Source organism: Chelmon rostratus, chromosome 2 (assembly GCF_017976325.1).
Source record: "Chelmon rostratus isolate fCheRos1 chromosome 2, fCheRos1.pri, whole genome shotgun sequence".
Lineage (NCBI taxonomy): Eukaryota > Metazoa > Chordata > Actinopteri > Chaetodontiformes > Chaetodontidae > Chelmon > Chelmon rostratus.
Genome location: NC_055659.1, coordinates 7,856,019 through 7,877,273, shown reverse-complemented (window position 1 = coordinate 7,877,273; position 21,255 = coordinate 7,856,019). Strand labels below are relative to the sequence as shown.

The 21,255-nt window shown below is 42.3% G+C and overlaps 2 protein-coding genes across 2 annotated transcripts in view; both read left to right on the top strand.

Moving 5' to 3' along the window:
- The first annotated feature begins 287 nt into the window (after nucleotides 1-287).
- lrig2 (leucine-rich repeats and immunoglobulin-like domains 2) lies at nucleotides 288-17,619 on the top strand. Its single transcript, XM_041956269.1, has 18 exons — nucleotides 288-953; nucleotides 2,505-2,579; nucleotides 2,940-3,074; nucleotides 3,642-3,785; nucleotides 3,999-4,142; nucleotides 4,414-4,557; nucleotides 4,871-5,014; nucleotides 6,636-6,716; nucleotides 7,094-7,165; nucleotides 7,376-7,444; nucleotides 8,926-9,089; nucleotides 9,403-9,714; nucleotides 9,910-10,191; nucleotides 10,655-11,095; nucleotides 11,267-11,419; nucleotides 12,705-12,845; nucleotides 13,415-13,684; nucleotides 14,555-17,619. The coding sequence occupies exons 1-18, from the start codon at nucleotides 754-756 to the stop codon at nucleotides 14,785-14,787; spliced, it is 3,204 nt and encodes a 1,067-aa protein (XP_041812203.1). The 5' UTR covers nucleotides 288-753; the 3' UTR covers nucleotides 14,788-17,619.
- A 2,125-nt stretch (nucleotides 17,620-19,744) lies between these two features.
- The window catches only part of LOC121616852 (membrane-associated guanylate kinase, WW and PDZ domain-containing protein 3), a 123,290-nt gene continuing 121,779 nt past the window's right edge, over nucleotides 19,745-21,255 (top strand). The window contains exon 1 of the mRNA XM_041951683.1: nucleotides 19,745-20,487. Within this exon, the coding sequence (XP_041807617.1) occupies nucleotides 20,181-20,487 (307 nt within the window). The 5' untranslated portion in view covers nucleotides 19,745-20,180. The remainder of the gene's footprint in view (nucleotides 20,488-21,255) is intronic.

Below are 21,255 nucleotides of genomic sequence, written 5' to 3'. Positions count from 1 at the left end.
TACATGTGAAATTACCCGTAGAGACTTCACTATAAAAACTACATAATACGACGTGAAACTCTCAGAAGGCAAAGCGGAAATTGACAGCAATAACCACAAGGATGAGAAATACTCATACAAGAGCAGTTTTGAAAAACTTTTTCATGTGTACAGTAGGGGCTACCACAACAACATATTGGACTGAAGACCAATCAAATCGTTGCAAATATTTGACAAGCTTAAGCACGGACCAATAGAATCCCTGGAAGCTTGCTAGAAAGGGGCGGGATAGAGGATATCCTATGTCATCAACTCAAGGCGCTTTGTTGTTCTTTCTGGAAAGAAAGACGGAGAAAATTACCGTCACTGCATTGTGAACTGTCAGGATAATATTCCGTTTGGTTCAACATAATCAGAAGCGAACCAGGCGTGGAGCTAAACCGATGTCGCCTGGTGAAAAGCGGTGCATTTGTGGGACCAGTTCACCTCAGCAGTGAGCTAGCGTTAGCCACTCCGGGAGGGTGTCCAGATTGGAGCGGAAGGAATTCCAGGCACTGGGAAGAAGGGGAGAAATCTCTGCTGGGATGCCTCAAGCAAGTTGGAAAAAAACTGTATTTTACAGTTCCGCCTGGAATCATGGCACCGTGAACTTGAAGTATGTGGTCGCTTGACTGATATGAAGGTGCAAGAACAATCTGTTGGTGATTTTCTAACTGTTTACTTTAACGTGCTAGTTTAGCGAGTTAGCCACGTAGCTACGTAGCCTTCAGTAGGATGTCATTTAAAATGGCGGATGGTTGGACCATTCCGTCGGCCCTTGTCTTCATGCTGTTGAGTTTGACTGCCTGGGCTCTCGGGGCTTGTCCTGTTCCCTGCTCGTGTTCCAAAGGACAAGATGAGGTCCATATTCTGGACTGCAACAGGAAAAGGCTGTCGACGGCTCCCCTGGACCTACCAGATGGGACAACTCAAGTGTGAGTACACAACCGGATAGACACAAATGAGTTGAAGTTAGCACAGCACTGATTTGTTGCACCATAACAAACCAAGAAACCCCATTTAGACGTGTTTATCCACTTGTCCCTCACTTGATAAGCTTGTGTTTGTGTTGTGGTTCGTTCTCAGACGTAAACTATATGCGTATTTTCATTGTTTTCATTGTGAAAACATCAAATACTGAACTGCGCATCCAAACTAATTTGCCCAGGTTAGAGCTGCAATGATTAATCTATTAGTTGTTGGCCTTGAAATTAATTGGCAACTACTTTAATAATCTGTTAATCGGTTTCAGTAATCTTAAGGAAAAAAAGGCAAAATTATCTTCTTAAATATGAATATTTCTTGTTGTTCACTCTTCAGTGACAGTAAACAGAATATCTTTGAGTTGTGGACAAAGTAAGACATGTGAGGATGTCATCTTGTGCTTTGGAAAACACAGATGGACGTTTGTTTTTTTTTTTACCATGTTTGGTTTTTTGACCAAACAACTTATCAATTAATTGAGAAAGTAGTCGACATTGAACAAATTGTTAGTTGGAGCCCAAATCCAGCCACTGTATAACATGTGAATGTGTTATTATCCCAAATTTACCCTCAATTTTCAGTTTTTCAGGTGCACGTCGCTAAGATTCAAGATTCAAGAATCCTTTGTCATTGAGCATGTCAACGAAATTTGCATTGCAACCCCATGTAGATAATAAGAAAGATAATAAAATAAAGTAAAGATAAGGGAATAAAATAAACTAACATGCAGTAAAAATATGCATAAATGCAATAAAAAAGAAAATATAGCAGAAATAAAATATACCAAGACAATAAAAATATACTAAAACAATAAAATATACCAAGACAATAAAAATATACTAAAACAATAAAATATACCTAAAACAATAAAATATACCAACAACATCTAAAAAATATACGAAATTGTATATTCTGAGATTCAGTTAGGCAAGCGTGTGTGTGCTTTATTAAATGTTAAGACCAATGTAATCTAGTACATGGAGTAAATCCTACCTACATGAATGTTATCATGTCCAGTTTTCATTGAAACTGCTCCAGAGAGACTCATGCTTATGTTCACTTTGAAGGTTGTAGTTTGTGGTGCTGTTGATTTTTATTGTATTCTTTCTCATGTTTAGTCTGCCGTTATTAATGCTGTATAAAATAGTAGTAACACCTTCAGTTCAACAGCACCAAGATTAGTCTCCAAAATGACATCAAGTCAATCCTCACTTCTCTAAAAAAGAAAAGAGCATTAAAATCTTCATGATGGTAGCTATTGCTGCTGTGCTGTTGTATTGAATGTTATTAGTTTTAGCCAGGTGAGCCTAATAAACTGGTGACTGAAGGGAAATATCAAGCTGTGGTGGACTTGAGGAAATTGCTCAGAATCTCTAGTATGTTTGGAAAGAGTAGCACAGTCCATGATGATGATTAAATGAGCCAATTTCAGTCACTCCACAGCAGATTTTCTCTGCCTCTTTTTTGATGTGATACTAATGTTCTGTTGATTTTCATTTCAGCACCATGAATCACAATGAGCTGACTGTTCTTCCCTTTCTGGGAGATGCGTCCTCAAATATCACCTCGCTGTCATTGTAAGTATAGAATCCCCTTCAGGTTTTCTTACCTCCCTGTCACTGCTTCAATAAACTTAAAATAAGCCTTGATTACATTAATGTAAAACTAATCCTCCATTTATGTTAAAGACAGATATTATCTGTCTGTACTGTTGTCATTTATTTAAAACCATTTAAACTGCGTCTTCTATACTGACACCAAAGCCTTTTGTAAGGTGCCATTAGGTATTGTCTTTTGTTGCTCACGGTGCAAAGCAACACATATGAGTCGTTCCTTATGTTGATATGATTTAAGTATGCCATAGATATAGTTAGTCTTGGTAATCATTGTCATTACGACTTCGAAAACTAATACTTGATCATTTTTCTATGATTCAGGGTCCACAATCGGATCACAGAACTGTTGATGCATCAGCTACAGCCATACGTTTCCTTGGAGACGCTGGACCTGACATCCAACTCCATCTCTGAGCTCAAAGTTGGATCCTTCCCCTCCATGCAGCTGAAGTATCTGTAAGCAAACATGGTTCTTTCACTCATCACCATTTAACCCTTTTCCCCAACAACACATTTTCTGCCTGGTAATACAGGTTGAATGTAAAATAAATTAAGAGAGTGCATACATCTACCAATGCTGTACAATACTGCACTAATATTTTGTATGATAATAGACAATGTTCAGGAAGAAATCTAATAATGGCAGTTATAAACCAGGTTAATTTTAGAACAAGTATTTGTAGAGTAAATAGTTGTATAAGAAGGCAGAATACACTTTGTATAATACCATAGTAAGATGACGCAGCCTTTATGGCTGTTCAAAGTATTACAGAGCTCATTTTAAAACAAAGCAGTACCACACTGTGTAAGATATTTCAAGTATGTTTATTACGCCAAAGCTCTGAAGATGTTTTGTTTTGTTTTGATCCGTTTGTTTGTGGTAAGAAAACACCTTGTTGTAAACCAACTGGCTTTGTGGCATCTCCATCTGTATCACATCTGCAATAAGTATAGCCAGAGAGCAAACATTTTCCTTCCTGATTCTGGCTCTAATGTTTTTCTAATGCTTTTTTTATCTCGTAGGAATTTGAGTAATAACAAGATCAGTGTCCTCGAGCCCGGCTGCTTTGAAAACATCTCCAGCACCCTGCTGGTGCTGAAGCTGAACAGGAACAGATTAGCTGTGCTGCCATCCAAAGTCTTCAAACTTCCACAGCTTCAGTTCCTGTGAGTATCATATGCAAGTGCAAAATTAAAATCATTAGTCAGAAACTTGAACAGCAGGCAAATCAATTTTAGTTCCGTATCTCTGACTTAAGCAGTTGGCTGAAGTTGGTGTAAATCCAATTTAGAAATATTCCATTGGCCCTGTTGTCGTTTTTTCTGTGAGTGTATGACTGCACTTGGTTGGGGAAAAAAACCTGCTTGCTGTCTTTGCAGTGAAATGAAGCGCAACAAGATCAAGATCGTGGACAGCCTGACATTCAAAGGGATGGACTCGCTGAGGTCACTGAAGATGCAGAGGAACGGCATCACTAAGCTCATGGATGGAGCCTTTTTTGGGCTCAACAACATTGAAGAACTGTGAGGACACACTTCAAACTCTCCTTTAACACTTTCAACATTGTATACAGCTTAGCCTTTTCAAATAGTTATAGATTGATCTGTTAATGCACAGAGGTAGGTGGGTAAAACAACAAGGCAGCAAAAACCCTCATAACTTACTCTGTGTTTTTCCTAAACAAACTTCTGGTCATGTTAGCCACATTCACTCAAGCAGACTTGCAATAAAAATAAATCAATTTTATGCACTGAGTCGTTTGTATTAATTTTCTTTTTCCCATCTGTGTCTCAGAGAGCTGGAGCACAATAACCTAACCGAGGTCAACAAAGGTTGGCTGTATGGTCTGCGCATGCTGCGTGTCCTGCGGGTCAGCCAGAATGCTGTCGGCATCATCCGACCAGACGCCTGGGAGTTTTGCCAAAAGCTGGAGGAACTGTGAGTGTGTTTGCTGCATAGCTAAAATCCTAAGAGTCCTCACTTTCTTTCATCAGCCCCTGCCTCTGAAATTCATTATGTGTGCTCAGAGCAGTTATTGTTATCTTGCTGCAGTTCTGTTGGGTGTCTTGAGCTGATTCAGTGCTGTCTCGCCTCCGGCGGATGTGCTGTATACGTTTTTAACAATGTTCTGGAAATGTCTCATTTTGGAGTTTCATCCTTAAATGTGGAGTTTACATAAACATACAAGACTGCTGTTGATATGGAATTTGTTTGAACTAATCTTGATCCTATTTGTGGTTGCTTTGTGCAGAGACTTGTCCTTCAATCATCTGACTAGACTCGAGGAGACTGCTTTCGTGGGACTGGGTCTCCTGGAGAGCCTGAACCTGGGAGAAAACTCCATCAGCCATTTGGGAGAGGGAGTATTCAGTGGCTTGGCAAGCCTGCGCACCCTGTAAGTGCTACATCTTGAATAAATGTCAAAAATCTGTGTTACATATTTGATCTTTAGAAGTGTAATGAAGCTTATCATGCAAAATATAACAAGGTTCTGACTTGTTCTCGGCTCCGTGCACTCTCACGAAGGCTGCTAACTACAGTAGGTCTGATTGTTTCACTGTAAGTGTGTAGCTCTTGTCCTGTCTTGAATATACTTCCCAAGTAATCCTAAGTGGTTTAGATAAACAAACAGTGGAAAAGGTCAGTATTTTAGGTCCGCATCCTGTAATACAGTCTTTGTTGCATTCTAATCCTGCTTGTCAATAGTCATCTGCTTAGTCTTATGACAACCACCCAATGTGTAATTTACATAGAATCCTGTTCTCTTGGTTTTGTGTCCTCTGTCCTGCCAGTCACTGCGAGCATCACGCTGATTTCAAATGAGTTGAAACATGAAATAGAGTTTTTAAAGCATTATTAGCGCGTGAAAACACGTGTTAAATGACAGATTCCCAAATGGAATATTTGAGAGGCAGTAATCCATGTCGACCAGGTGAACCATGTCCTGTGTGGAGGGTTGTTGTAATACTGTGTGGGCGAGAGAGTGGACTGATCTTCACACTGCAGCTGAGCTAAAGGGCAAGAGATCAAGTTTAACTGGATCCTTTGTCAGTGTGGGTAGAGCAAGAAGACTCCTGCTCTGGGATTTGAGTTTGTTTGCTGTTTAATATTTTGTTAAGCAGGGATAAAATAATACCAACGTGTATTATGCTCAGTATTTCAGTGTCTGCTGAGCATAACGGCAAATAACTCAGCAGCTCTGGTTTCGTCAGAGAGAAAAATTGGGACGTGCTTTCTAGGGTGTTGAATACCATTAAACATTGCACACTGCTCTGTGCATCAAGTTAATAGGAGCTATACGTTACATAATGTGTTACTACATTTATACGCCCTATTTCAGTGCCAGAAAATACATTACTTGGTACAAATTTGGTAAAAGTCTGCTGCTTTCGCCATTTTCCATTCACAAATGTGTGTGCTTGCAGGATATTACATGAAAGTTGTTAATCATATTAACACCGCCACAAAAGCTTTGAACCTGTGATTCAGAATATCAGCCTAGTTGAGCAAGTATGTCTTCTTCATCTGTGGGGTAAAACGTACTGAGACACAATATTCTGCTTAAGCCACTGAGCTGTAAGGGGAGACAGGGGTCATATTTGAGAGCTTGACCATCCTGGGAGCTTTCATGGGAGAGGAGAATTGGAGAGTGCTGAAGTTCTTTCAGAGGTGGCCAGGCATGAGGAAAGAGAAACAAAAGAGCCCCTGACCCATCCTGTAAACACGAGGCCTCTCTCTGGGTTTCCAGTGGACCCGTGAACTGTCCCAGTGCTAAACAGAGCCAATTAATTTCCCCTCATCAGAACTGGAGGGAAGCGAACTGTGACACGCTGTGGAAGTATGCTGTCTCGGAGTGTTAGTCTCCTAACTGAGAGTCACTGCCGCTGACAGCCACAGTGGAGATAACGTGCCCTCTCTGTGGTCTTTAAAAACAAAAATATGTGCATGAGGAGTCTTTACATCTCCAGCCCCGCTGAAAGTGTTTAATATCTAAAATATAACTCCTTGTTTTTCAGAGATATCCGCAATAATGAAATCTCCTGGGCCATTGAAGACTCCATTGGTGTGTTTGATGGAATGAAGAAGCTGAACACACTGTGAGGACACTCAGATTGTACACATATACGTATAGATAGATGGGAATATAGACAGATTTTGATTTAATATGTAACAAATGTTTGTAAAATGTCTTACATTTAGCAGGTGCATCTTAAATTATGTACCTGCGCTCCAGAGATTAGATTGTATACAACATTTTCAGTTGAGAATGTAGCTTTATTCACATTGGTCCGTTTGTACTTTACAGACTTTATCATGCTGTGAAATTGTTCCTCAAGTTTGCATTGAAAGGCTAATCAAATGTCTTAATTTAGCCTTAATGAAAAGCTGCTGACACACTGGTTCCAGTGTGCAACAAAATGTTACCCAGCAGCGGGTCTTACAGACCATCATTTGAAGTCTTTTTATTTTTCAGAATCCTTCAGCGGAACAAAATCAAATCAATCACGAAGAAAGCGTTCGAGGGCCTGGAGGAGCTGGAGCACCTGTGAGTAAATCCACTGCACACTGTTGTTTGTCAACACCGATCTGCTCGCGTCTCAGAAGGATCTGATGTTATTGCTGAATGATTAAAGATAGCAGGAGGCTTTTATTACCACCGTGCTGCTGTTGTTGTCTTATGCTTGTGAAATGGGATGCCATTTTGATCCAATCGCATCATAGGTGTGTCTGATCCATATTTCTGTCCCCTCCGCAGGGACCTCAGCAAGAATGGCATCATGTCGATACACCCCGAGGCGTTGTCCCATACGAAGCTCAAAGTGTTGTGAGTAGACACACAATGAATCTTACAGCTCTCATAAGCACATTTGGAAGCCGGCTTTTCCCTGTGTTAATATTGTTACTTGGGCTGATCTATTGTTATTGCTTTCATTAAAAAGTAATTGTAATGATTAAGTAACGGTGTGTAATTAAAGGATTTAACTAACATTTTAAATTGGCATTATACAGCCGTATGAAGAAGGTGATTACCACTGAAATGTGACAAATTGTTGACTTAGTAGCTTTAGTCATGAATAGAATAGATATGACTTAATGTTTTTGTGCCTTCCGTGTTTTTTTTATTTTTTGGTGATGAGGTTTTTAAAATACGTGTAGGCCTAACTGCTGAGTCAGTAGACTGTTGTCTTTCCCAAAACCACGCATGTATTGGCTCAGTTGGACGATCAGAGGTTTCCGATTGAGCTTTTGAGCTTCGGTGTCATCGTCCGCTTCAGTAGAACGGCGGTCTCTCCTGCCTGACAGGAAAGACGGTGGAAATGTTAAGTCTCTTGCCTTTTTGAGCGTCCGATTTTAGGAGTGTCCCTCAAACAGTGGCTAACGAAATGCCCCAGCAGCTGCCAAACTCAGAAAGTGTATCATGACGGCAGTCATATCCTGTTATTAATTAGTGTGCTGCTTTAATAGAATATAGCACTATTTGCTTACAGAGAGGATAAAGTGGTTTTGCCTGATAACTTAGCTGGAGCAACATAATGGCAACACCCTTGTAATTAAGATTTATTTTAGGATAAAGCATATTAAAACATGGTTCTTGAGGCGTTGTTAGGAATGAATCGATTTTCCTGTCTTCAGATAATTTAAGCTGCATTTGCGGTTGGTTGACTTTTTGATGTCTCTTGCTGACTGCTTTGAAAAGATGGTGTGTACCTTGAATAGTGGTTATGCCTTTAAGCTAATGAAATGACTCCTTTCTATCTACAGAATTTGATCATTCGCAGTGGTTTTATGTGGTATCATTGTTTGTTTTGTGTTGTGTTTGTGTTTTAGTTGTCTGGTGGGATTGTACTTTAATCTGAACTGGTACAAAATTAGCCTCAGGTTGCATTCAAGTTTTAGAAGCTCACTGTCTGGAGGTTTAGATGAACAAGGCTGTTTTAACAAGAAATGTCACTCATTGTTACAGAGCCAGCGGAGCTCTGTTTGCATTATATTTGGTGTAAAAAATACAGCTGCTCTTGCTCGCTGTTGCTCAGTTACTCATGCTGCTCTGGACTTACCTTTATGTTACAGTAAGTAACAGCCCTCTTCATATATTCAGGTAAATTGAACCTTCATTTCAAACAAGTAAATGCAAGTTTGCCTTTCTAAAAGTACAAACCATAAATCACTTCCTGAAATGTTCACAAACAAGCTGGAAAATCTCAAATTCATGTTCATTTGTTCAGTGGGTTCGTCTCATCCTTTTATCTCTACAGCAGTTTGATGAATCCAGCTGATCTTCCTTCATTACCTTTCTGTTCTCAGTATCCTGAACACGAGCAGCCTGCTGTGTGACTGCCACATGCAGTGGCTGGGGCCTTGGCTGACGGACAGCCAGTTCCAGCAGTCTGTCTCCGCTATCTGTGCTCATCCTGCCAGCCTTCTTGGTCGCGACGTCCTGTCCATCAGCCCAGACGAGTTTGTTTGTGGTCAGTCCAATTCTCTCTGTTCCCAGTTTGATCCCATATTGATGTCAAGTGAGCACAGTGGAAAATGTTTGTTGCCTTAATCCAGGAAAAGGCTTCAAGTTTTTGTTTTGGGATGTTTTGAAATCACTGAAATGTATAGTGGATTATTGGAGTTTCACACCGCAGCACAGTATTTCACTTGAATTCTGTTTAAGGGTTTCATAAACAAAACGTGTGGACCAGTTTGGGAAATACTGCTGCTTGGTCCTGATGGATTGATGGTCATGAACATGTAAAATGCTGTTTCACACCTCCTTTCACTGCTCCTCCACAGATGATTTTCCCAAGCCTCATATCACAACTCACCCGGAGACGTCTGTGGCACTGCGGGGCAACAACGTGACTCTGAGCTGCGTAGCGTCCAGCAGCAGCGATTCACCGATGACCACAGCTTGGCGAAAGGACGGGGAGGTGCTGTATGACGCAGAGGTGCAAAACTACGCCCGCTACCAGGAGGGAGAGCTGATCTACATCACTGTGCTTCACCTGCTCAACGTCAACTTCACCGATGAGGGGCGCTACCAGTGCGTGGTCTCCAATCACTTCGGCTCCAACTATTCCAACAGGGCCAAGCTCACTGTCAATGGTGAGGATGTTTGTCAGTGGACGTGACTGATGACTGCCAGTTCAACACTGAGTTCTGTTTCTTGTATATACAGTAGTTTTATTGTTTAGATTTACTCTGCAGTAAATTTAAGATGACTGAACCCTCAGGTTTATCGCTGTTTGAGCTCTGATCTATGTCTTTCTCCCACCCTTGACTTTCCGTCCCATCTTTCAGAGCTGCCGTCCTTTCTTAAGACCCCCATGGATCTGACGATCCGGACCGGGACCATGGCCAGGCTGGAGTGTGCTGCCGAGGGCCATCCATCACCCCAAATTGCTTGGCAGAAGGATGGAGGCACTGACTTCCCTGCTGCCCGAGAGCGCAGGATGCATGTGATGCCAGATGACGACATCTTCTTCATCGCTAACGTGAAGACAGAAGACATGGGAGTGTACAGCTGCACGGCTCAAAATGCTGCTGGCAGCCTGTCTGCAAACGCTACTCTCACCGTCCTGGGTGAGTCACCCACCTGAGTAACAGAGCATATTACTGATGTTTTTACTACTGGGTCACTTCATCTGAGTCACTACTGCTGAAATTGGCTGCTCATTTATGGCTGTCACTCATTACACATCCTTGTTTTTGTGTTTCTTCCTCAGTAATTTTAACTAATGATGATGGAAATGCAAAGCTTATTATAGCATGGCCATGGAGAATACTTAAATCTGGCTTGATGGAGCACCTCTGACACAACTGTTCGATTACACTTCTTAATAACCGTGCCTCTGGGATATTATCTAAGCTGTGTGCTGGTTTATTATCAATAACTTGGTCAAAGTTTGTGATCAAAGCTTAAACATTAGCACTAAATTACAATAACAAACCTGACCTCAGACACATCCATTGTAACAATTTGACACGAATACCACAGGGGTAATCCTTATTAAATCAAAAATCGATGACTTCTCTTCTCTTCCAGAAACTCCATCCTTCATGCGCCCGCTGGAAGACCGAACGGTGGCCCGTGGTGAAACTGCCGTGCTTCAGTGTATCGCTGGAGGCAGCCCAGCCCCTCGTCTCAACTGGACCAAAGATGACGGCCCTCTGGTGCTCACCGAGCGCCACTTCTTTGCTGCAGCCAACCAGCTCCTTATCATAGTTGACGCTGGTCCCGCTGATGCTGGGAAATACACGTGCATCATGTCTAATACTCTGGGAACAGAACGTGGCCACATCTACCTGAGCGTGTCGCCCTCGCCGAACTGTGACACCGGCACGGGATACGACCAGGACGGCTGGACCACCGTGGGCATCGTGGTGATTGTGGTGGTGTGTTGTGTGGTTGGAACCTCGCTGGTCTGGGTCATTGTCATCTATCACATGCGCAGGAAGAGCGAGGACTACAGTATCACCAACACAGGTCAGCACTTACACATAACCATCTGTGATTTTACATTTGAAGCTTCACTCGGTCGATATGGCTGTTGGTAAACCGTGAAATGTGACTACGAGGACGTCACTTTGCTGTGAGGTGAAGACTGTCTCACTGAACTCGATACCGTATAACAAAATGTGCCTCTGTCTGTTCCAGATGAGATGAATTTGCCAGCAGACATCCCCAGCTACCTGTCCTCTCAGGGTACTTTGTCAGAGCCGCAGGAAGGCTACAGTAACTCTGAGGCTGGCAGCCACCAGCAGCTCATGCCTCCTCTCTCAAATGGATACGTCCATAAGGGCACAGATGGTGAGCAATCTTTCTTTTAGATTTGGTGAATTCCACCATGTTTGTCGTTATTTTTCCTTTTTGTTTTCTCGTCAACGGGAATAATAATTTTGGGATATCTATGTAACAACTTTTGATTTGTCACAATGACAAGAAAATTATGTCATGATCTTGATATAATAAGTGTTGGTTTCTTGCATAAGCACTCAAAGTACTCACATAAAAATTCATCTCTGCTGTCATCACTGACAGCGTTGATGCCTCCTGCAGCTTTTATTAACCGGTTGAACTCTGAAATAGAAATTGTCCGCCATCGCCGACATTGATATTTTTGCTGATTCTGATGTCATGTCTTAAATTATCTTCACATCTGACACTCAATAAGTTATTTGAACGATGCACATTTTTTTGAGATATGCTCATTTGAGTGAGAAGGCATTCTGTTTCATCTGCAATTTCTCCAGTGCCTACATTTGTATTTTTGCTTATAGTGATGTCATTTCCTACATTCTCTTAACGTGCTTCATATCTGTAAAATCTGTGCAGAATCTGTAGGTCCATAAACCACAATGACTGATAAAAATCAACGTGCTTCTGTGCTCCTCGCACCACTTCACGGCACCACCGCGAATTGCACATCATGTAATGTGATGTAACATTATCACATGCGTACAACATGGTGACATGAAAGCCTTAGCTTTCCGCTGCAAAAAGAATGAATGCTCTACATTTTATGTTTTTTACTTTAGATTGATTGAAACAGGATTATGGAAACAACAGTCTGCTGCAGCCAGCTCGGGGCAGGGGTCCAGTTTCATAGGGTTAATATTATATAAAGTATACAGTGTCTTTTCTTAGTTAGTTAATATTTTAACAATTGGTACTGATGGTGTACCTCTAGCAGTCAATTATTCATTAGTTTACAATGTAGTGACTTTTGATTAGACGTAAAGTCCCAGAGACTGACTTACTAATATCTGCTTATTATGGATCATATTTCTATTTTAACATTATATTCTTGTGAGTTTTTATCTCATGGTTTGGGTTGTTTCAGCATTGTGATCAAAAGAAAAGAAGGTTTGTCATGTCAGCTTCACAAAGATCACAGGATTACACAAAGACACACTACCACGTCCCCCGCTGCCTGTAAAATCACTTCTGACATGAAAAACAAGTTAAAACATTTCTTTAAATAAATGTTATTAGTAAAGTACAGCTTGTCAGATGTGCTTTGCCGGATTCAAAGGTTTTGGACTCTCCATCCTTGCAGAAATAAGACACTGACTAATTATTGTGTATGTCCCAGGTGTGTGTTATGGAGACACGGGCAGCGAGATGGAAACTGAGGGGAATGGCATGCTGCACTGCAGGGTTGGCTCTCTGTTCAATGGCCGCAGCAGCTTTCACCCTGGAGAGCCCCGCGAGGGACTGGCCGGACTCCCCACAGGTGAGTGTCGTCTGCACACAAGCAGTTATGTGGTTTTATTTGTTTGTAAAGGATTTGATTTTTTTTTTTTGCATTCGTGGTAGTCACGTTTTTCAGATTTTTTTCCCCCATGTCTAAGGGATTTTGAAACTATATCTCTATGTCTTTCTTGTTATGGTGTTTTATTAAGATTTTTCCATATATATGAGTGTATATGTTTTCATTTCTTTTTAATTTTACATTAGAGCCAATCGAATAAGAGAAAACACCTCTTACACTAAATTATTTGTCAGGGTTTTGATAAGATTAGTTGATGGATGCATATGATATGGATGCATTTCAAAAGGTGCTTGAAAAACAGAAAAACTATTTCTTCTATTCTGAAACAAATGAATATAGATTATAAATGTTTCACATATAATAAATAAGTGGTGAGAATAATCGTCAGTAATCAGGCGATTAAGGCCTTTTCTCAGCTACTGTCAGCATACTCGTCCTGACTGAGTCTCCAAATGAAACCAAGGTCTGGAACAGGCTTGAAAACAAACAAACATATGGACACTTATCAAGACGTTACTCCGTCTCTCCAGGTGGTGCAGGTCCGCTGGTCATCTGCTCCGACTGCTACGACAACGCCAACATCTACTCTCGCACACGGGAGTACTGCCCCTACGCCTATCTGGGGGAGGACGACCCGCTGGACAAGACTCTTCCGGGCCTGAAGGAGGGCTTCAGCGAGCATGCCCAGCACGAGGACCCCGCACTGGAGAGCCTCATTAGCAACCAGGACTCGTCCATCTTTCTCACCTCACACGATAAAAGGTTGAGCAGCCACACTCCCCCGGAGCACTACGCTAATGGTGAGACCTGGAAACAGAAATTCCACCTTTTCTTGTTGTCTGTTTGCAAGCTATCATGTCGTGCCTGCTGAGGTGTTTTTTGGGTAACACGTTGAATTTTCACCATCCTGCAGCTGATGGAAAAGAAAAAAAACCCTTTTGGATTCTGTAAATATTTTCCTCTCCTTTGGCTGTTAGAAATCTTGCAGATGCTCAGGCAGATTTGCTCTTGGCTTACCTTTTATATATGGTATTTGATGTCATTGATTTACTGAAGCCTGTATTTTACAGATGAGAAATTTCCAAGTGAAATGGTAAACTCACAAAATTGTATTTATTAGAGATGTTGATCTTCCAGTTATGATCTGTTTGGATACGTAGGGCTTGTTATGGCAGTTGTTCAGTGCTTGCAGACTACAGCCAACATTATATTTTCTTTTGAGATTAGATGAGAAACAGTCGTGTGAAAGTCAGCTCAGCATGTAAACATCCTGAAAACCAACTGCTTAAATGTGGCTTATGTGTCTTATACCAGAACATCTAGGGCTGCAATTAATTATTATTTTCTCGGCCGATTAATCTATCAATCCTTTTTGATTTTTTTTTATTCTTTAAACTGTCACACAATGAAAAAGAGCAATCACAAGTTTTGAGGATAATCTTCAAATTGCTTGTTTTGTCCAACCAACTCCAAAATCTAAAGGTATTCATGGATAAAAACGAATGAAAAGCTGCAAATCCTCACATTTAAGAAGCTTGAACCAGATAATTGTAAATTTTACTTGATACATTACTTAATAGTATAAGCAGTGATTGCTATAGAAATATGTGATAGGGAATCAGTTGTATAATGTGCTAGTGTCTAAGTATTGTGTTGTGATGTCTTTGCAGAGTCTCTCAGCAGGTCCTTCTGGGGAGAAGGGGAAGACCCATCCTCGAAACCCCAACCAAGCGCCTCCCAGCACCCAGTGACTGTACACAGGACACCTCCTCTGAGTTCCACTGCTGACGGGCCAGAGGAGCAGAGTGAAGCAGAGGTGGACTGTTTCCCCAGCCAATGCACACAGGACCACAGAAGTGCCTCTAATAGGACTAACCCTCAGGAGCATCCTGCTCCCACATAGGTCCTTACACTCCACCCACGTTCTGCCTCTGATTCCTCATTGCTGCACCCCCTCCCCTTCACCCACTACCTCCAAAGAGACTCCTCACATTCTGCCAAAGATGCTCTCTTGTACGTTTACATTCCCCTTTCACTCAAGAGGACATGCTAACGTTCTCCACTGTGGAAAGACTGCTGTGTCAGGCTGGAGGAATGGACCGGTGATTAAAGTGACCTTCTCCTTGACACCTCCACCTCTGCAGGACCCCTTTCTCCCACATCCTCCACTCCTCCTTGTTCTCTTTGTAGAGAGAGCTATGAATGTATGCTTTAAAGAGCCATGTCGGATGCCGAGACATGGTCGAGTCTTTACGAGCTCTCTCCTGCGTCCCTGCTGCCGTGGGACTGAATTTTGTCTCATCATTCCTGGTACAGACACCTGTTAGGGCAGCCTGTTTGACTTTGGTAGAAATTACAAACCACCTATTCCCAAATAAGGAAAAGAGGGGTTTAAACAGGGGACAGTCCATGTCCCTGACCAGCAGTTTGTGGTTGTTAATATAGGAAAGAACATTAAAAACAGACGTCCCACGTTCCCGCAGGCATCCCGACTGACTCAAAACTATGCTATCTGGTATCCTGTTATGCAAATCCCAGAGACAGTGACACCAAAATGTGGTGTATATTATGAATATATATGAATATATCCTATATCATCTTTATCTGATCTTGTTTTTGTCCTTTGTCAAATGCAATTGTTTATTCCTTCATTTCATGTCTTCGTAATGTTGAGCAGTTTGGGGAGAAAGCGTACAGTTTTTTTTTTTGCACATGTGACAATCATGGTTTTGCTGACTATTTTCCAGTGGTTGTCTATTGGATGGCCTTTTTAAACAAGCATTCTCAGTAACCTCGATCAAGGTGACATTCTGGGTTATATGTACAGTATGCACTGATTTGTTTTCCCTTTTCTCATAACTTACAGGCACTTAATTTAACGGTGGTAAACTTTATTATGCAGTGTGCATGCCGTTTTACATTGTGAGGATTTATCATCACAGTTTTATCTCAAGAGCTTCGCGATCCTTCTGTAGCTATTGATTAAGCCTAGGTTTTTACTTGGGACTGTGAAAAATGAGAATGTATTGTATTATTTTATACGTGTGTGTACATAAGGATAGTAATCTATTGAATTCCATGTCCTACTAGACCATTTACAGAGAGGTTCGAGACGAATGCTGCAGTAATTTTAAGCTTATTGTCCCCTTAAGTTTTTACCCGTTTGTTCAGGTAACAAGAGGAACATGTTTCCGTGGGAAAGGGACGCTGTTTTCCTCATACACTAAAAGACCGCATTCAAACAGCTGCCAGCTTCAGCAAACTGTACTGTCTCAAAATGTCAGCTATGAAATTGCTTTGAGGTTTTGAAAATGAAAATGCCCTGTCATGTAAAGGACTGTGCTCTTGGTTCATCCTTAAAAAATCCTCTTATTATTGCACTTGTTGCTCAGATGTGATTGGCTTTGTTTTATGACTCTCAGAAAAGTCATATTTGTTCATTGTATTGAGCAAATGACACTCAGTTGCCTGTTTATTAGGTACAACGAGCTAAAAGCAATGCAGCCTAATCCAACAGTTGTGCAATAACTCCTACCTTCATGAAGGTTGTAATTTTTTATTATTATTATTTGAGAGAGATGTTGATTCAACTCATTTTGGAGGATGTAGTTTTATCGTTAAATCGTATTGGGTTAAACTGACAAATGCACCTCTCTGCATTAGACTGCTGTAGCTAGTTGTACCTCATAAGCCTTCAGCTGAGTGTATCTCATACTCACTCTTCATGGATATGTTTGACGACATATCTGGAAGTTTGTTTTTGCCGTTGTCATTTCCGTCATGCTGATGATCAGTCCTGCTGCATTTCTTTTTGACCGAGAAAGGAGTCCACGTTCTTTTCTCCCTCTTTTGTCGTGGTGCACTGAGTGTTCGAGGGCACTGAGTTCAGACACAATCAGTAATGCTGAGAAGTTCATCTGCAGTGAAAATGTGTGAGGCTGTGTTTTCAATGGGATGTCACTAAGTGTTAGATACAGATTGTTGTACTTTTTATCAGTAATAAGTCCACATGGACTACATGCGTGTTGAGCTGCAAATGATAACGGCGCATCTCCACCTCCTCAGCGGTACGTGCAGGTACGAGCTGCCTGTCAGTCACTCCTTTGATTTTAACTTTCAGATTTTGTGAATCATGCTTGCCTTTGATTGCCAGAACAGCACATTCCAATCCTTTCCCTCTGAATTTGACGTTAACCTAGAAAGTTGATGACCAGCTGGTATTAGTTTCCAAGCGCAGACTAAAACCAACATGACTTTTCGGACTTCCTCCGTGTTTTGACACACTCCTTGCTTCACTGGAAGCAGATTTTTGTCGTTTCTTTATGTTTCCTGATTGTTGGCCAAGGTCAATTTCATGCCCCTTTTCGAGCAATTGAGAAATTTAAATGGAAACTTGCGGTGATAAGTCATCGTAATTGAGCTACATGTCGGGGGGGCCTACATCGATTCGCTGTTCAATATTTTGTGGTGACACAGTGTGACATAATGTGCATTTGTATTGTTTTATTCTCCAAACGTCCTTTATGACTTTATACCAAACTTTAGCAGTAACTGCTCTGGCAATATCCAATGCTGCTTTTTTTGTATTGTTGAAGTTTTGCATTTTGTTTTCAATAGTATTTTTGGACCTTGTTTGCCTGTACATTCTGTAAAGCATGTCTAAAGAGCCTTTTTGTTACGTAGCCATTACTCAAACATTAAACATGAATTCTGGTAAATTGGTTTGGAATGAATGTCTGCATTAACACTTCAGTTACCTATAAATAGGATTATTTTCTGTAACGTGTGAGATGTTGCTTATTTTCTTCACCAAGGGGACATATTTGAAGTGTTTGGTTTGTCCAGAACCCAAAGGTGTTCAATTAATGATGATATATAACGGAGAAAGGCAGGAAATGCTCACATTTTTTGGCAAGAACAAGCAAATTTGGCATAGTTCCTGTAAGATTAGCCAAAATAATCATCTATCAATGCTTTATCAAGTAATTGTTCCAGATTTCTGTGAGGGCATCTGCCTTTACTGATACTTGGAGGGCTTGAGGAAAAACGAGAGAAGGCGTCCTTGCAGGATTTGATTTTAGGTTACATGTAATTCCAGGCGCAGGGGTCTTAACCACAACATGATTTCTGGGCGCACCATGGAACGATTTAAAAGGCCAAGCCATCTATAATCTGGATTTAGTCATGTCAAGCCAACACAAAGCCGGCTAATGTGGGCCTTAAAAAACCGTTAGCCCATGATCAGTCTTGACATTAAGGAAAAGACCTTTTTTTTTTTTTTTTTTTTTTTTTTTTTAAAAGTCCTTCCTCCATAAATCCAGTAGAATCCTCGGGAACACTGGATAGGAGTTGAATCGGAGAGTGCTTCAGCCTTTTAAAGTGTGCAGTTTGTTTGGACCCCCGCTCCCCATCAAAGACATGGCAGCATTGTTAATCATCCTCTTGGAGGCGATGAATTATTCAGCACAATGTCCAGGGTGGCAACACTATTTAAACACAGACTTCTAATGCATCACAGAAACTACTGCTGCTTCATGAACACTGCAGAAGGTGTGTTCCCTGCTTCCAGTCAAAACGTTAATTAACTTAACCACATGAGGCTGACATATGACTGTCCTGTGAGTCGGCGCGCCCAAATTGTCAAAAATCCATCACGCTGTATTGGAGAGGTTTTGGCATAAAAAGCAAACTGTGCATCATTTATAACACGCTGTGAAACACGGCTGCTAATCCCCAGAGATGAAGTGACATTTACGAAGCTTAATTAACTTCCACAGCTACACTTAAACACCACTTCAGTTTTGCATCACCCTGCATGTTTCATCCAGCATCAGAAAAAAAAAACATTTTGTCATGCAACCAGCGTTTGGAAGACAAAGGAGCTGTTCCACCTCACGAACAGGTTGACACGGACGCGCGGCTCGCGTGCACGCGGGCCATGAAACGTGCGGGCCTCGCATGTAGGTGGGAGCCGAGTTTCCCCTTGAATAAAAGGTCAGGTTTTCAGCACTAAACCTACTTAAATCGTGGTGATTTATGCATGGACGCCGCGGCGAGGCGACTGCAAGCATTTTCTGTCTAAACAATTAGAAAACAAAGCTGTAGCGTTAATTAACGATTAAGTCGGTTCAGAAGCATCTCCACGGTCACGCATGGGTAAACGCAGTGGGACGCAGTCAAGCGTGATGGTATGTAGGTACGAGTGTAAATCAGAGACCTCAGGGAGTGATGAACTGGAGCAGGAAATCGACTGGATCTCTCCGATGGTGTCGGTAGGTGGCGCTGTGGAGACGCTTATTTGGATCAGCACACTTACCTCACTCTGTACAAATTAAGCGTCCTAATTAGGTGTGATTTGTTTTACACGCTTGATGTCAGGATTACACGCTCCGTGTGTTTTTAGTTAGTCTTGTGCGTTACGCTTACTTTGCCAAGCACTTACCTTAATTGTTAAAAAAATGCAGACAAACATTGGTTCTGCGTTTCAGAGTAGGACTGAAATGACAGTAAGTTACAGAGAACATTGCTTGACTGGTGCTTTTTTCTTTTTTATTATTTAGTACCACGGCACACCGGAGGATGGAGCCAACACGCGCGTGTAGAAACCGCTGCTGCCGCTGAGCGTAAAAAGGGGCGTTTCGGAGCTTGGCAACATCTCTCCTGGCGGCGCCAGGTGTGTTCAAACCTGTAGCAGACAAACGCTCGCAGATGTCTGTCAGCTCAGTCACCGTGGGCTGGATCTCAACTGCGTAAACCGCCTACCGGTGATCGCTGGCGCCCGTCTCTTCTCCGCCTGCCCACAGGTATGAGGGATTTCTCGTTGACGCACTACATTTCAGCGACAGACACTCCACAATCCATCGCCGCGTGAGTAAAATCCTCTCTGTTTACGTTTTGTTTTGACTACTTGGCGTCGGGAGGCTCCGCCGGAGACGAAGCAAAGCGCGGATGCGTTTCCAGAGTAGCGATGGAGAGCACAAAACCTGATTTTCTCCCCTTTTGACCATCTCGCCGCTATCAACTCTCCTGTTTTACGCACAAGGAGCGCTTGGAATTATTGCAACCCAGGCAACTGCGCGCACACCGGAGCATAAGCCCGTGGGATGACCGAGCTCAGCGGCAGATCCACGGGTGAAAACCAGCCTCGTCCATGTCAGGAAGATGAAATCCCCAGCTGGTCGGGAGAATAACTCAGGAGGGTTCATCAGGCCGCGTCACTTCGCGTTCATTTAACAGCAGCAAACCGAGGCGACTGCAACCGGTTCGATCGTTAGTTGTTCGAGAAAGGGAGTAACCATGTCCAGAACACTGAAGAAGAAGAAACACTGGTCCAGTAAAGTGGTGGAGTGCGCGGTGTCATGGGGAAACCTGGGGGACTTTGGCTCCGTGGTGGAGGTCCTCGGAGGAGCAGAGCTGGGACAGTTCCCCTACCTGGGCCAGATGAAGCTGGACGTGCTGGTGTGCCACGTCGGGAAGCTGCCCTACTACGGGGACGTCTTGCTGGAGGTGAACGGGACGCCCGTCAGTGGACTTACAAACCGTGACACCCTGGCTGTCATACGCCACTTTCGGGAGCCGATTCGCTTGAAGACGGTCAAACCAGGTGCGTCCCTGCTCCCTGTTCTGCCTCACCTGAGCTCTGTTTGTAATTTATATATGTGTGTGTGGCATGCACAAAACACAGCAACCCTCATGATGATACACAAATGATGATACATAGGTATTACTGCAAGTCTGGGATCATCTCCAGACAATCATCCACCAATTTCTAGCCGAATAACATTAAGGAATTATTCTTAAACTCCCCCTAATATAAATTCCATTAGGTTTGTATGTCTCCCTGTGATATGTGGATCTGCACATGTCAGTAAAGTTGACCAAACCACTGCAAAATAGAACAAAAAGCTGAATAAAGTGAGTTTACATCCTTGCACACTTCCAAAATGATAACCCAGACTTCTACTGTAAACATCCTATACTGTCCTATGACATCTACTTGGACGATTCTCTCACCACTTTGTCAGGGAGATCAAATAGTGATAATGGTAATAATGGCATGTAGCCCAGTTGGAGCCACCCAGGCTAAGTGCACTTACATGCATAGAAATAACGGCTAATTACATCCTCCATTATTCAAGCTACTCTGCTGCCATTGGCCACAGTAGCCGGAGTGGTTAGCTGGGTTGCGTCTCGTTGTCTCATCCTCCTGCATCCAGCTCTCCAAGGATGCTGGCTGCAGCATCTGAGCACTCCCATAATGAGGTCTAATAGCTGCGATGGCTCTGTGATCCTGCTGCTCTCCAGCATGCTGCTTCGGACCCAAGCTGAGGTCCTCAGGTGAAGGGTTTCTGCTGGGGCTGGAGTTACAGTT